General features: G+C 41.4%; 2 protein-coding genes across 2 annotated transcripts; one reads left to right on the top strand and one right to left on the bottom strand.

Annotated features, from left to right (window-relative positions):
- The first annotated feature begins 392 nt into the window (after nt 1–392).
- cfap206 (cilia and flagella associated protein 206) lies at nt 393–8,577 on the top strand. Its single transcript, XM_056428468.1, has 12 exons — nt 393–545; nt 624–707; nt 1,257–1,347; nt 2,835–3,023; nt 3,776–3,943; nt 4,141–4,337; nt 4,962–5,081; nt 5,194–5,392; nt 5,921–6,061; nt 7,069–7,262; nt 7,333–7,476; nt 8,338–8,577. The coding sequence occupies exons 1-12, from the start codon at nt 426–428 to the stop codon at nt 8,560–8,562; spliced, it is 1,872 nt and encodes a 623-aa protein (XP_056284443.1). The 5' UTR covers nt 393–425; the 3' UTR covers nt 8,563–8,577.
- Nucleotides 8,578–9,144: 567 nt separating this feature from the next.
- On the bottom strand, nt 9,145–12,636 carry LOC130202693 (gamma-aminobutyric acid receptor subunit rho-1-like). The gene is made up of 3 exons (XM_056428408.1): nt 12,462–12,636; nt 10,631–10,827; nt 9,145–10,338 (listed from the first exon to the last, which is right to left on the bottom strand). The coding sequence occupies exons 1-3, from the start codon at nt 12,535–12,537 to the stop codon at nt 10,075–10,077; spliced, it is 537 nt and encodes a 178-aa protein (XP_056284383.1). The 5' UTR covers nt 12,538–12,636; the 3' UTR covers nt 9,145–10,074.
- Between the last annotated feature and the right edge of the window lie 4,557 nt (nt 12,637–17,193).

Consider the following 17,193-nt stretch of genomic DNA (forward strand, 5'->3'; position numbering starts at 1 on the left):
ATAATAATAATAATAATAATAAAAGTAATTATAATGGTAATAGTAATAATAGTAATGATGATAATAATAATAATAATAATAGTATCGATAATAATAATACTAATAATTCAAATGAATGTAACTTTTTCTAAACATGCTTTTATATCAGTGAGACAGGTGGTGAGAGTGGAGTGGGTGACTGAGGTGATGGTCTTCTCTGGCATCACTCTGAAGAACCATTTCCGGTTCCAGATGGCACCTGTCGTACTTCACAATGCACCTTTTCAGTTTTAAAACCCTCGCGAAGGACCACGCCCCCTAGGTGATGCGCGCGCAGCGTTACTCCTGGCAACCGGTCGTCAACACTCAGGCGGTTCGTGGCTCCCTTTTAACCTTTTACCCTTTTAAGCTTTTCTTTTCTATTACAGCCGAGGTGAATAGTCTCGATGTCGGTGAGAATGTCCGGAGCTCACGCGGAGTGCGTGATTAAAAACATTATCCTCGAAATCGTGCACGAGAGCGCCGCGAGAGGTCACGTGGTGTCGGACACGCTGGCCGCGTTCATGGTGCGTTCATGTAACGGTTGAAATGACGTGGGCCAGCCAGACAAGTGACATATATGTATTTAATATTCATATTCTCAGGTGAAAGCGGTGGTGCTGGACCCGAGGAATGGGTTCAACGTTGACCGAACGCTGACGATACAAGACGTGCAGAAACTCCAAGAGGTAGATTTATTTATTTATTTATATTTTTATTTTATTTATATATTTATTTATTTATTTATTCATATATTTATATTAACCAAAGATTCCAGTTCAGTTACTCTGGAAAATACATTTGATTTTATATTAATATTATTATTTAGTTATTTAAATTATATTTATAGTGTATGTTTACATCGTTTTTTATGTTGTTAGACTGAAATATGATCTATAAATTGCACTAATATCATTATTATGTTAAAATTATGTTGTACCTTTTTATATTTATATATTTATATTTTATATTTTTTATTTATTTTAGAAATAGCTAGGCCAATCAACAGAATATTTTTTTTTAGAAGAAACTACAAATAAAATCAATTTTTTTCTTTAATTCAGCTTTTTTTTAAATGTAAAATAAATCTATTTATTCAGATATAACTTATAACATTGACGGTACATTTGTACGTCCAACCTTGAGGTGTAACACCTTTCTCCAGCCGCCTGGTGAACACACGGTGTGACCGCCTGTTTGTTTTTATCCTGATGTCCATCTGCAACGTGTTCTTCCAGCTGTGTCTGGATAAGCTCTCGGAGCAGTGCAGCCCGTCGCTGGACACCATCAAGATGCAAGTGTACTTTGACATAAGCTACACCTCCCGGCGTAAGTGCTGCGTCAAAATGACCAATATGTAGTAGTCGTTATTTAGGATTATTATCAATGCATCTGTTTTTTATTTGGTTTTAATTGACAATTTGTGGAGTTTTGAAATGCTCAACACAAAAACTCCCGTAACTCAAAGTGACATCTGTAGGTTTTAAAACTGAAATCAGAAAATATTCTAACAGTCGACATCCTGCAAAGAAATTATTCATTATCAAAATACTTTTTGTTCATTAATTCTTTTCCTGCACTACGTACACACAGAACAATGATGGTTCTTCAATGGTTCTTTAAAAGGCTTTGTGGTTCTACGATGGACCATCACCTACCGGAGAACCATTTTTCGGTTTCAGGCAACATTATAGGTTATTTAAAGAACCCTGGTTTGAAACGTTCTTTGTGGAACCAGAAATGGTGCCTTAAAGAACCATTTTTAGGTTCTTTGAAACTTTTTTATAGGTTCTTTGGAGAACTCTTTAAGAAAATGGTTATTTAAAGAACCATGTTTTGAAAGGTTCTTTGTGGAACTATAAATGGTGCCTTAAAGAACCACTTTTTAAAGGTCCTTTGAGACACCTTTATAGGTTCACTTCTTTCAAGACCTATTTAGGAAATGGTTCCTTAACCCTTGTGTTGCCTTCGGGTCAATTTGACCCGATTCAATGTTTCACCCTCCTGTCGCCTTCGGGTCAATATGACCCGATTCAATGTTTAACCCTCCTGTTACCTTTATATTTACTAACATATTTTACCCTTGAGGTCAATATGACCCCAGCTATTAAAATCTCCAGGAAATTATTAGAATTAATATTGTTTTCCAAGTTTAAGTGTGAGGTACTTTATGTTTGTTTGTTGACTCCCGAAAGAACACCGACATTAAACATTGAATCGGGTCAAATTGACCCGAAGGCAACACAAGGGTTAAAGAATCCTGGTTTGAAAGGTTCTTTGTGGAACCAGAAATGGTGCCTTAAAAAAACATTTTTAGGTTCTTTGAAACTTTTTTAAAGGTTCTTTGAAGAACTCTTTAAGAAAATGGTTATTTAAAGAACCATGTTTTGAAAGGTTCTTTGTGAAACTATAAATGGTGCCTTAAAGAACTACTGGTTGAAGGTTCTTTGAGAGACCTTGATAGGTTCTTTGAAGACCTACTTAAATAAATGGTTCTTTAAAGAACCCTGGTTTTAAAGGTTCTTTGTGGAACCAGATATGGTTCTTCTTTGGCATCTTTCTGAAGAACCATTTTACAGGTGGCACTTTTCTCTGTGTATGTGTACTCTTAATAGAGTATTGTTGTTTCTTGTCCATATGAGTAGGGAATAAATCAAATATCATAATACTTTTGACCAAATACCTTTCCAAAAAAGCATATTGACGTTGGTGTCTGCTGCATCCTGTGCAGGACTGTCAATCAGATGACCAAATCCATTTCATTTAGAGCTCTTGACAAGTCAGATATTCTGAGTATTGAACAGCACTTTGTGCAGGTGAGTTCCTGGAGGAAGTCCACCGGGCGGCGGAGTCGAGGCTGAGCGCCGTGAGCAGAGAGATCACCGACAGCAGAGCGAAGACGGGCGACGACATGGCCGCCTTGTACCGCAGAATCGTGGCTTACATGCAGCTGAGCTCCGGCTTGGTCTCGCCGACGGACCGCCACGCCGAGCAAGAGGCCGCGGGTTCGGACTTTTAATTTGTTCTGGTGAACGATAGTCGGTTCCAGTGCAACTCATTTTACTAATAACGTATAGAAATGACCTTTCAGGGGCCTAGAGAGACACTTATGCTGCGTCTACGGTGTGTGAATGTAACATGATTGTAAGTCGCTTTGGATAAAAACGGCAGATAAATGAAATTTAATGTACACGACCTTTCAGAAGTTTGGGGTCACCCAGACAATTTGGTCTTTTCCATGAAAACTCTCACTTTAAATGATCAAATTAATTACAAATTTCAAGACATTGACAAGGTTAGAAATAATGATTTTTATTGTAAATATGAACGTTGTTCTTCTTGTTCTCAAAGGAAGGCCAGTTTTATAGCTTCTCTCAGCAGCATAACTGTTTTCAGCTGCGCTCATATCAAAAGAGTCTTCAAGGGTTTTATACCCCTCCGCTAGTCTTCTAAGGTGATAACACAATGTACCATTAGAACACTGGAGATGGGCCTCTACACACCTCTGTAGAGACTTCACTAACACCAGAGAATAGTCATTTACACATTAACTATGTAGAGATATATTTATGCTTCATTTAATGTTATCTTCATTAAAGAAACAGTGCTTTACTTTTTTCCTTTGTGACCCCAAACTTTCGAATGCTAGTGTAAGTTTGCAGACTTATTTGGATGCAGCAACTTACGCCAAGGTCTCCAGGGGCGAAGGCGGCGTTGAGGAATAAGCTCAAACTCTTCTCCTGCCCCCCCCCCCCAGCCGCCCTGCAGAGCGTCTTCCCTCAGACCGAACTGGGAGCCTTCATGGTGCTCCTGAAGAGGGACAAGGAGCAGCAGCTCCGCGAGCTCGCCACCGTCGTCACGGGGATCCGACTCTTCAACAGGGCCGGCGGGGCGGGAGGCGAGGAGGCCGGCCTCCGCGAACTAAGTATACAGAAACACGTCACAGTGCGGGCGATTTAAATAATGCCTACGTGGGTAAAGCGGGGCTGGGCGGTTCAAGGAGGAACCCCCAAAACCCCAAAACCCCCAAACCCCACGACACATGTATCAGATGTATTAAAAAGGCTGCAGCAGAAAATACTGAATATTTGATGTGACCCCCCCCCCCCCCCTCCTCCACAGCGTCCGCGCTTCTCAGCGAAGTTCTCCCAGTCGCCGGCAGCGGCGTGGAGCAGGACCTGAGCGCGTCGCAGGCCTCGGCGTGGAGGTACACGGCTCTGCAGGAGCGGCCGGCCGGAGGACGCCACGACGCGCCCACCGCCGTCCTGCGGGCGCTCTACAACGTCCGGCAGCACGAAGCCTTCCTCAAAATGTTACTGGTGAGGGGCGGGGAGCGGCGGTCTGGGAATTTTAATTGTCTTTTTGCAGCTTTTTGAGGAAAAAGGAGGCGGGCGGATTCATGTTTTCGGGTCCCCGAAAATTGTTGAGATTTTTTTGCGTGAGTAGATCCCTGAGAGCAAAGTCAACGTACAGACGCCGGCGGTTGCGATAGACGCGAATTTTCGCCGGAATTGCGCGTTGCCGATATTCGCCTCACGTTGAAATATTTCAACTTTGGCGAAAAAAAATTCCAGACGCCGAGTTGCGAAAGCCAATCGGAGTTGAAATTAATCCAACTGCTGCTGCTCGAGTAGCGCTGGAAGCGGAAGTCATTCAGACGTAGAGGAGCCTACGGGTGATGTCATGTATAAATATATATATTATATAATAATGTTATGAACCCAAAGACGAGGGCGTTTGATGTTCCGACGTTTGTGGGATGTCCTCAACCAGAACTCGTGGTTAGTTCTTCCTCGTTGGATGACGGAAATGATAACGGTTTCCATGGAGTAACGCCGTGGAGATAAGCCCCGCCCCTCCCGCGAGGGAAGCGAAAAGCCACAAATGGTCAAGCGAGTGAACTTTAGTGCGGTAAAGTAAATGTGTGCTCGTCTCTTTCCCAGTCCGACTTACGTTTAGGCGCCCAGCGAGTCGAGACCCTGCAGACTGAGCTGGCCTCACAGATGAAGATGCTGAAGGAAACCGTCCAATCACAGACGGCCGTACCGACCGCCAAGGTTTTCGTAAGTGCCTCGGTCGCCCTCCGGTTATTTTTGCCTGATCTTTCTCGTTCTTTCTCTTCGGTGGTCCCGACCCCCCCCCCCCCCCTCCCTTTCACGCAATGTCTTTTTTCAGCCGCTGTTCAAGTCGTTGTCCAAGCTGTGGTCCGGCCTCCGGGACGAGGCCGAGCTGCTGAGCATCCTCGGCGACATCGCCCGCAACCTGCGGCCCTTCGTCGCCTCTCAGGCCGAGATCTTTCCCCGGGAGTACGTGGACGGCCTGCTGGAGGCGGCGGAGGTGAAGACGGACGACCAGAGGATGGCGGAGTCCTCGGGTAAGAGAAAAAAACATGGACCGGAAACATGACGCAATCGAGTCGCCGAGGTTACGAGCGCCGAACCGGGAAGAAATATAGCAAATATCTTATCTTATTTTAATATATACTGTATGTTCAATAAGGTTGATCAATTTGAGATATGGGCTGACAGTTAATTACAATTCAATCGATTACAATTCATCACGCACAAAACAACAATATTGGATAATATATATTGGAGAAATAGATATTATGGAAAATATATATGTATGTTAAAAAAATAAGCGTTTTCGAGCAACTTATATCTCGAAATCTGTGCGAACGTTTTCAGCTTCAGTACTTTTGTAGTTCGTCATATTGGAGCCATGTAATAGCCAAATAATTTAAAATGTCCTCATTTGGGATTTATGATCATTATGGAAAATACAATCAGGGCCAAAAACGAGCATTTCTGCTGATTCGCTGAACAGATTTTAAAGATTAAAACAAATAAATAGAGCAGTTTCCCTTTAAATGTGCCCGTTTTGCTTGGCGGCGCCTCTCCAGGTGAGCGTCTCGCTCCGGCTGAGATGGAGTCGCAGGATTGGCTCCTGCCGGAAACAACCGTCGGCTTCAACGAGCTGCCGCTGCAGTACAACGGCGTCTGTGGCTCCACGCTCGTGAGCAGAGACGGGCTTCTGCTCCCAGGTCCTGTCTGTGTTTATTCCCTCTAATCTTTATATATATATATATATATACATATATATATAAAGTTATATTATATATATATATTAAACATAAATATATATATTATATATTTATATATATATAAATATATATATATATAAAGATATATAATATATATATTTATATATATATACATATATATATGTTTATTCCCTCTAATCTTTATATATGTATATATATATATACAATTTGAGTTTAAAAATTATATATATATTATTTTTTATCTCAAATTGTTTATTTGTTCTATGCTTTCATTTTAGAGTACATTGAGAAATTAAACTGTTTACACTTCAATAAAAACTGGAGAAACGTTTGACCGGTAGTATATATATATATATATACAGGACTGTCTCAGAAAATTAGAATATTGTGATAAAGTTCTTTATTTTCTGTAATGCATTAAAAAAACAAAAATGTCATGCATTCTGGATTCATTACAAATCAACTGAAATATTGCAAGCCTTTTATTCTTTTAATATAGCTGATTATGGCTTACAGCTTAAGAAAACTCTAAAATCCTATCTCATAAAATTTTAATATTTCCTCAGACCAAATTAAAAAAAAGATTTATAACAGCTGAGTGTTTGTCAAGGCTCAGGAAACCCTTGCAGGTGTTTCGAGTTAATTAGACAATTCAAGTGATTTGTTTAATACCCTACTAGTATACTTTTTCATGATATTCTAATATTTAGAGATAGGATATTTGAGTTTTCTTAAGCTGTAAGCCATAATCAGCAATAAATCAGAATAAAAGGCTTGCAATATTTCAGTTGATTTGTAATGAATCCAGAATGCATGACATTTTTGTTTTTTTAATTGCATTACAGAAAATAAAGAACTTCATCACAATATTCTAATTTTCTGAGACAGTCCTGTATATATATATATATATATATATATAGTAAATACATCCTTAATCTGGCCCGCTGTGTTCCTTGAAGTCCTCCCTTTGACACCTCCCTCTGCAGGTAACCCACACATCGGGGTTCTGAAACACGAGGAGAAGCTCTACGTCTTCAGCTCCAGAGAAGCCGCCCTGACGTTTGCCTCCAGCCCAGGCGACTTCGTTGCAGAGGTGGCGGAGAAAGCCAAGCTCTTCCCCGAACTCATCCAGCTCCTCGGACTCCACCAGCAGTTCTCCTGCGTCGGCCCTTACTCCGAGGTTAGCGGATGATGATGGAGAATGATGCCGTGGCTGACGACATGGCTTCACACTTTCTTCTTTTTTGCAGCTTCAACCAGGAGAGAGTTTCCCGGGGAATCTCGTCACCAAGTGCGAGAGCGGCACGCAGACCGATGTCCACCCGCCGGAGGCGAACGTCGTCGGGTCGTACGACTGGAACGAGTGGGAGCTGCGGAGGAAAGCCATCAAACTGGTGAGCCGTCACGTTTTTTGGGGGATGGCAATCAGGTTAAAAGAGGTCTGCAGGGTTCGTATGTTCTTGGAAAACCTGGAAAAGTCATGTAATTTTTAAATGGTTATTTCCAGGCCTGGAAAAGATCCCAAAAGTTTTGAAAAAGTCATGGAAATTTGTAAAATTCATGTTTATTTACGCAGTTTGATTAAAAGAATAAACATTTATATACTATACATATTTATACTTTTAAACTATTATCTCTCATTACTTTGCGTCATTTAAGTTTTATACTCGTGTATACACCGAGGTTTCACTAAATGTTTGGTCATGGAAATTTGGTTTAAAGTCCTGGAAAAGTAATTTAAAAGTTATGGAAAAAACATTTAAAAGTCATTAAAAAGTCTGGGAAAAGTATTTGAAAAGTAATTGAAAAGTCATGGAAAAGTAATTGAAAAGTCAGAGAAAAGTAATTGAAAAGTCCGGGAAAAGTAATTGAAAAGTCAGAGAAAAGTAATTGAAAAGTCCGGGAAAAGTAATTGAAATGTATTTGAAAAGTAATTAAAAAGTAATTAAAAAGTCCGGGGGGGGGGAATTGAAAAGTAATTAAAAAGTCCGGGGAAAATAATTGAAAAGTATTTGAAAAGTCATGGAAAAGAATTTAAAAAGTAATTGTAAAGTAATTGAAAATTCATGGAAAGTAATTAAAAAGTAATTGAAAAGTATTTGAAAAGTCATGGAAAAGAATTTTAAAAGAAATTGTAAAGTCATAGAAAGTAATTCAAAAGTAATTGAAAAGTATTTGAAAAGTCGTGGTGATTGAAGTCAAGTAATTGCAATCCATGGGTCAACATGTGTACGAACTCTGGGTCTGTGTTCCAGGCGGATCTCAGGACCAAGCTGACGCGCTCGGTGCAGACGGATCTGAGCCACATGAGGCGGGAAAGCGCCACTCAGACCTGGCTGCCCAGGAACGCCGCCTGCCAGAGCAAGAGGGAGGGCGGGAGCAACGTGCCCAAGCCTCAGGTCTACGTGGCCGGTCTGAGGGGCCAGAGACACGGACGCGTGGTCAAAACCAACCTGACCAGGCCCGTGGAGGAGAAATGACCGGGTTAGGGCTAATTAATAATAATAAAGACATGTAAGCATTGAAAAGTGTGCATACAACTTGTTAACTCTGTACATGCATATATGTATGTGCAGCTATAGCCTTCATGAAGTGAATGCTACTTGATTTAATGAAACGGTATTCAGTATTTATTGCACTTCACCCCTTTCTTCTTCATGGGGAGGGGGGGGGGGGTTCTTATATTCAGTCTGTGGTGTCATAGAGGTTTTATTTTTAAATGAATTTATTTATGTTTTTTATTTAATTTAATGTACACATTTCTACAGTTTTGATGCCACTGACATGAAAAAAATAACAGTGAATAATGATTTTTGTTTTCATTTAAATTGTTTACAATAATTTTCCTAAGCTCTCGGTTGACCATGTCTGCCGGTTTCGGGCTTTTCTCTTAAATTTCGACATAAGCCAAGACAGATGTCACAGCAGACATTACATAACCTAAAAAAATAATAAATAATAATAAAATGCAAACAGAAGGACGCTTTTCAAAACGAGCCTCGAAAAAATAATGTGTCCTGTTGCTCAAACGGACCTCATTTTGACAGCATTCAGGAAACTGCTCTGAGAAAAACATTTTAATCAACAATTCTGGACAACTTTATACCAATTACGTGATTTTAACAAGAGAAGAATTACAAGAGACCTGAAGGTAGAAAAAGAAAAAGCTCCAATTCCATCTGAGACTGCATGTGACTAATATTAAGTGTAAGTTCAAGCATATCAAGAAACAACTCAAATAATAGAACAATGACATATAACCATGAAACCGTGAAGATTCGACCGAAACAAAAACACCATTTACAACGCAAACTCGACTTTATCATCGAAATATTTTAGGACTGCAACTAAAAAAAGAACGAATACATTTTGCTTTAAATTCAAATCCTTGCACCCAAGTACAGATTTTTAGCACCGTTAGCACCCGGTTAGCACAACCTTAGTGGCCACAACACAGTTAGCACACAGTTAGCACACCCTTAGTGGCCACAACACCGCACACAGTAGCGCACTTTTTGTTCTACCATTGGCGAGCAAATGTCACAACCACCATGTTTTATGCTTTTAAAAAAAAGAAGATATTTGCAAGGGGAGCACAGCTACACTCGTCACTTTTTCTTCGTCCAATCACGACAGAGGAGCAGGAAGTACATTTTTACGTCGTCCGCGGATACATTTCGCTCCACATCCCCGCTCTGTTCTGCCTTAAACAAACACACATTTAATTAGTTTAACTAATTAGTAAAACTGCCTTCTTTGTCATTTAAAAAGCAACAATATACAAAACAATAAATCTTATTTATATTTCACTAAAATCAGGATAAACTAAATAATCTGTCAAAAAAAAGAAGAAAAAAGGCAATGATATTGCCGTTGAACCGTGCCCGAGTTCCATCTTCTTTTTCTTTTATTTGAAGAGAAAGAAAGAAGAAGAAAAACCGCCCAAAGCTGCAAGTTTATTGCGCAACTTTGACGAGCAGGGCGGCAGAGTGTTAGCAGTAGATGGACCAGTAGATGATGTTGAAGAGGACGTAAGATCCAGGGAAGAGGACCCGGGAGTACTTGTCTATGACGTGCATGTCGATCCAGCTGTTGCTATAGGCGCCCACGTGGCCGGTGACCTGGTCGCTCTCCATCGCCAGCTGCACCAGCATCCTCTCCCGCTTCATCCCGTTCTGCCCCGTCGTGTTGAAGTCCACGTTGCTGTAGCCATCCGACATCACGCCCGGGTGGGCCAAGCCGCAGGGGCACGGCAGCTGCAAGCCGAGACAACGACAAAAGGTACAGGAAGGCGTTCCAAACAAACGTGTTCGAATGAAAACGTCTCAATAATCCAAATAATCGGATAATAATCGGATTTTAACGATTAAAAAGCAATACATGACTTGAATAAATGACATTTGTGCAGAGCAGTGACCACCGCAAGGAATTGGACATAAAAATGTTGAACCGATGATGGAAAAAATCAAGAAAAATAGTAGGATTCATCCTCTGGGAACCTCGAATATACGTATTTAAAATGTCCCGGCAATGCCTGGTAAACCCCACCGTCTCTCGGAGGACCCTCTCCCTGCGCTCCTGCAGAGTGGACAGGTAGTTGACGGCGGCGTACTCGAGCACCGACAGGAACACGAAGACGAAGCTGACCCAGAGGTAGATGTCCACGGCTTTGATGTAGGACACCCGGGGCATGGAGGCGTTGACCCCGGTGATGATGGTGGACATGGTGAGCACCGTGGTGATGCCTGAGAGCGCAGAGGAAAGGTGAAACCTCTGACGTAGAGTCCCGTTCCCCGTTGTTTAGGACGCTTACTGGCTCTGGATACGATCGTGGTGTCAGGTATGTGGAAGAAATACACTTTACAATTCGACAAAACTGGACTCAAGTTTGAAGCAGACGTACTAAACCATGAACACTAATGTACAGGTTGTAGTGTTTGTCGATGGATTTAAGTTTAGCTAATAAATTTGCACGGTTGAAACACGTCAACGGCAATTTAATTTCGACGTTAGCTGAACTGGAGCCATGTGATTTATATGGAGGCGGCTTTCGTCATCCCCCCTCCCTTCAGAACAGTTTATGCTAATCCTAATCGCTAACATACATGTATCAACATTTTGCATGTCAACTCAAATCCCCCCTCCGGTAAACACCGTTAGCCGTAGCTTTCGCTGTTAGCGCCATTAGCTGCGAGCCGCCAGCTCAGCCTCAGAGCGGTTGAGATGCTTCCAATCTTGTATGTAGCACCTTTACACATACATATATATATATATTTTTTAAAAATCTTAATCTTCTTGTCGGCTTTCAGAGAAAACTTAAAATGTGAAAAATGATCTCCATCAACAGCGAGAACAAAGAACTCAGCCAGAAATCACCAAACTAGCCACCGCACCAAATTAGCTATAAAGGCCTGGGCACTCTTAAGCTTAGTTTATACTACTGTAATGTAACTTAAAATATACAATTTTGTGTTGTTTTTAGCAGTTTAAAAAATCAGCCGTTGAGAAGACAGCCAGATGTATCCAACCCGTAGAAGCTCTTTGGGACGCTGCCCTTAAATCTGAATAATTAATAGCATAACATCATCGTCGTGTGACGGAAGGCGGGAACATCCTTTGACTTCCTCCCAACAACCAAATGATACTTTCATAACACCACGAGGACAAAGAAAATCTGACTGAAACAATCCCGAAACAGTCAAGAGGGTTAACAGACACATGTTGCACTTAAATAACGTCTAAAAGCCGCTCGGTCTTCATTGGTTGATTGATAGTCGTGTAAATATTCTTCCCTTGCCAAAGTCATGAGTGACGCTCCAATGAAAACATGGCTGCAGGAGGACATTGCAGTTACAACAATAGAGGATATATGAACCATGTGGTTGTGTAAAGGCGGCAGCAGGCCACCAACAGACTGTTGTGTGACTGAATAGCAATAAAGATTCATAATACAACAATAATATGCATATCAGAGATAAATATAGTCAAACTAAAAGGTGAATCCCAAAAGATGAGCATCGTGTGATTCCCAAACCAGCCTGTAGGTGGACCTCGAGTTAAGAGGGTTTTTATCAAAGTGTTTTCAGGGTAAATAATTAACTGTTTAATTTAATAGTTTCTGGAATAGACTCTTTTATCTTATAGTTCCCCCCCCCCCCCCCTACAACCATACATTCGTGAAAATAACTAGTAGTTATAATCCTATTTCAGGATATTTAACATTTTGTAAATAAAAGTATGATTTTTACACAGGATTTAATGCCTTAAAATGAGGTTTTCTGTCCAGCTCCGCGCGTATTTACGCACGGCCCCGAGTCATCCAGCCCGCTCCTCCTCCTCCTCCTCCTCCTCCTCCTCCTCCTCCTCCTCCCGGACTGACCTGACGTCTCGTCCCTCCGGACGCGTCCGTCCCGACACGCCGGCCACCCCGACCAGCAGGAAGAGCAGCACCACATCCGTGTGCATGGTGTCCAGCGTCCCGGTCCCCGGCTCCTCTGCTCCCCCCCCCCCTACCTCCCCAAAAAAGTCTTCAAAACCGCGGGTTACTCCCACGACGTTCCCCGCAGCAGCACGCGCATTACGCTCTCGCCTCGCGCAGCAAACATAGTGAGAGTACACATGCACGTCACGGTATTTAATCTGTTAAATCGGAAGGGGGGTGGGGGGGGGGTGGCTGTTTCGCCTAAACCTATAAATCCTCCGCGTGAGATGGGGGCAGATTTGTGCTCGTTTTCTTTCTCTCTTTTTTTTATCCTTAAATAAACTTCGATATATTTGCAATGAAACACACTTTAGGATAGGATTTTTTTATTTTATAAAACACTTTACAAATTACCGATGTGTGTATATTGTATATAGGAAATGACGTAACCTCTTCATCCATAAAACCTCTGGGTGATGAAGCCAGAGGGCTGAGTGCATTGGGGTTATTTCTCAATCCATCATATTCTCTCTATCCTCCACTGACCTCTGCTTTGACCCTTTAGGCATTGTTTATTATTTCTATATTACCCAACCTGAGCTGTGTTCTATAAGTCTCATAAAGTCTCATTATGGCTCATCTCTCTCACTAATATCTGATTCAGACTTCCAGGTAGTGGCCAATACAGCCACTGGTGATTTATGAATGCATACTTAATAAACAAGAATGTATAATAATTACACATTGAAAATTCTTGAAAACTGAATAGTCTTAATCTTTTGGTACGGAAAATCATATCATATTTATCTTGTATTAATTTCTGTTTTGCTCTGTTTGTTACATCTCAAATCTAGGTGGAACAAACATGCTTTTTTAAACTTTATTTTATTTACAGATTTACACAGAACATCGTAATATCTCATGTGTGCACTATAGGCCATGCACAATATGAGAGTTTAAAAGTATTCAAACCTTAAACTACTTATTTTACGATTAATATATAACGGTCTAATTGTTTTTTCAAAAAAATTGAAAATTATACCAAGGGTCAGGGATTTATATATACAATATATATATAAAAATATATATAATATATATATATATATATATATATATGTATATATATATACATGGCTCAGGGTCAAATGAGGCATTATTTAATGGCCTTTGGTGAATTTAGGAGAAATCTACAGATGCAAACAGTTAAAGGAGTAAAACAAACATGTAAATGTATATTTTGGATGTTTTCTCTCCACTAGTCTGAAAGAAAACACGTCAAGGAAGTAAAATATACCAACATCTTTGACCAATGCATGAAACACGTTGTTGTGTCCAACAAAACTCCTCCCTATATTCCTTTAGTTAATATTATTATGTATTACTTGTGTGCTCACCATTCACATCGGCACACACCAATGGAATATATTTTTTTAAAGAATAATTATGTTGTGAAAACTGAGAAAAGAAAAGAAAGAAGTCTCTTTGTGCGGTTCGTCCATTGAACCAGCAGAGGGCAGCACACGCTCGCTCATCACATGGTTCATGGCCCAACGTCTCCTCTAAAACCCGAAATCACCGGTGAATGTGTGAGGGTGAAAGTCTGCGAGGGCTGGGAAGTGTGGAAATATGAATTGGGAATTATAAAATAATGTATTTTGTAGTTAAATAAAATAATAAGTTGATAAACAATCCGGATATGTGAAGTGTTGCCCTTTAAGGGGCAGTTCAACAATCTAAATTAATAAATATCGCAACAGGTAAGAGGGAATATATGTATATTTTGTATTTTGGGGTGTACTGTCCCTTTAATGTTTATGTTTCTGTGTACATTTTCTTTTCCAGGCTGAACACCTCTTTGTTTACCTTTTTATTGCTTTCAGGCCTCCCCTGGTAAAACCCTTGTTTAATGTCATGGTGCTATGAATTGTGGGTAATTCCCTCAAGCAAATTCTGCTGAAATGCAGCTTCACACAAAGTGTTTATGAAGGGCTGCAAATGTCTGCGAGAGAGACGGAAATACACTTAAGCATCTCCTGCTTTATGGACCATCGTTTACTAAATGACCATAAAGTACTAAATGATGACATCATGCTGTATAGAAGAAGACTTGAAACTAGAAACTGAGTCATAAACTCATGTTTACAATGTTTACTGAGGGAATACATCAGAGAGAAGTAGAGTCATTATATAGACTGATAATTATCATAAACTTTGTGCTGGTTTCTCTTTGCGACTGACAGATTTAAAGACACACACACAAACACACACACACACACACACACACACACACACACACACACACACACACACACACACACACACACACACACACACACACACACACAAGCGGAATTACTCTGGATTTGGTGGGTGTAATATTGCTGCGTTGGTGATGGAGCGCCAAGCTCGTGACATGAAGCTTCTTCTTCTCTCCCATTAGAGGTTCATCTATACGACGGTCACATGATCACGTGACCTCGGACGCGTCAACGTCACCCTGACACTCTGACACTCTGACACCCTGACACTCTGACACCCTGACACTCTGACACTCTGACACTCTGACACTCTGACACCCTGACACTCTGACACTCTGACACCCTGACACTCTGACACCCTGACACTCTGACACTCTGACACTCTGACACCCTGACACTCTGACACCCTGACACTCTGACACTCTGACACCCTGACACTCTGACACCCTGACACCCTGACACCCTGACACTCTGACACTCTGACACTCTGACACCCTGACACTCTGACACTCTGACACCCTGACACTCTGACACTCTGACACCCTGACACTCTGACACTCTGACACCCTGACACCCTGACACACTGACACTCTGACACTCTGACACCCTGACACTCTGACACTCTGACACCCTGACACTCTGACACTCTGACACCCTGACACACTGACACTCTGACACTCTGACACCCTGACACCCTGACACACTGACACTCTGACACTCTGACACTCTGACACTCTGACACTCTGACACCCTGACACTCTGACACCCTGACACTCTGACACCCTGACACTCTGACACTCTGACACTCTGACACCCTGACACCCTGACACCCTGACACTCTGACACTCTGACACCCTGACACTCTGACACTCTGACACTCTGACACTCTGACACTCTGACACCCTGACACTCTGACACTCTGACACTCTGACACCCTGACACTCTGACACTCTGACACTCTGACACTCTGACACTCTGACACCCTGACACCCTGACACCCTGACACTCTGACACTCTGACACTCTGACACTCTGACACCCTGACACTCTGACACCCTGACACCCTGACACACTGACACTCTGACACTCTGACACCCTGACACCCTGACACCCTGACACCCTGACACACTGACACTCTGACACTCTGACACTCTGACACTCTGACACTCTGACACTCTGACACTCTGACACTCTGACACCCTGACACCCTGACACTCTGACACCCTGACACTCTGACACTCTGACACCCTGACACCCTGACACCCTGACACTCTGACACTCTGACACTCTGACACCCTGACACCCTGACACTCTGACACCCTGACACTCTGACACTCTGACACCCTGACACTCTGACACTCTGACACTCTGACACTCTGACACCCTGACACTCTGACACCCTGACACTCTGACACTCTGATACCCTGACACCTTAACACAGATATCCATCCATCTATCCATCTATCTATCTATCTATCCATCCATCCAAAGTGATGAAGTGATGAAGATAAAGTGACCCCCCGTTAACCTCTGTAAAGCTTTCACGGCGTCTGTTAGATCTCCGTAAACCGGCTCTCTGAGTCCCAGATTTCTGCGTGTTGCTTCATTCCTGAAACCGACCCTCGTTTGAGATGTCAGCCTCTGAATGACTTTTGCATTAAAGTTAAGGGTCAAAAAAAAAAGAGAGAAAGAGAGAAACCGTCTTTGGGATGTGTTGAGGCGGGAAGAGGAAGACAAGGTCAATAGAGAGAAATAATGTCTTCCATTTCAGCTGCCTTTGATGTGTAGCCGTGACCTGCGTTACCAAAAATGTGAACGGAATCAATGCAAAGAGCTTTAAGGATGATACAACAAACACGTTGCATGCTGGGAAGTTTGCCAATACGTGAACAGTGTTTTTAAACTATTACATTTATATTTAATGAGTTAATTAATGATCTGTTCAGATCTACAAGGGATGTCTTCTTGAATCTGACAAACCTAACTGGTCAGTCTAAAGAAAACTACCGTTAGGACCTTGTTTGTTTTTCTCCCATTCCAAACCTAAAACAACAGAATTTAACAGAACGTATTATTTAAAAACAATTACAATATTTCCTTATAAATTTAAAAATATATATTTTGTGTACTTAACTTGATTAATTAAAAAGTGAGAATCCTAAATATCATTATATTAAATTTCAAATTAATATTTTAAGTAAAATGTTCAGTGCAGTATATTTGGTGGTAGTCCTATCTAAGTTCAGCAGTGATTATATTTCACAATTAAATGTTTAATTTCTTAAATATGTAGAGGTATTTATTTGTTGTCATGTAGAAATTGTTATTCTAGTATAATCATAAGTAAACGGTTCTCGCAAGAGTACGCATGCGCCGCCTCCGAGCTCCCCAGATCAAGAAGAACAAGAAGAACAAGAAGTAGAAGAAGAAGAA

The sequence above is a fragment of the Pseudoliparis swirei genome, chromosome 12 (assembly GCF_029220125.1).
Source record: "Pseudoliparis swirei isolate HS2019 ecotype Mariana Trench chromosome 12, NWPU_hadal_v1, whole genome shotgun sequence".
NCBI classification, from domain to species: domain Eukaryota; kingdom Metazoa; phylum Chordata; class Actinopteri; order Perciformes; family Liparidae; genus Pseudoliparis; species Pseudoliparis swirei.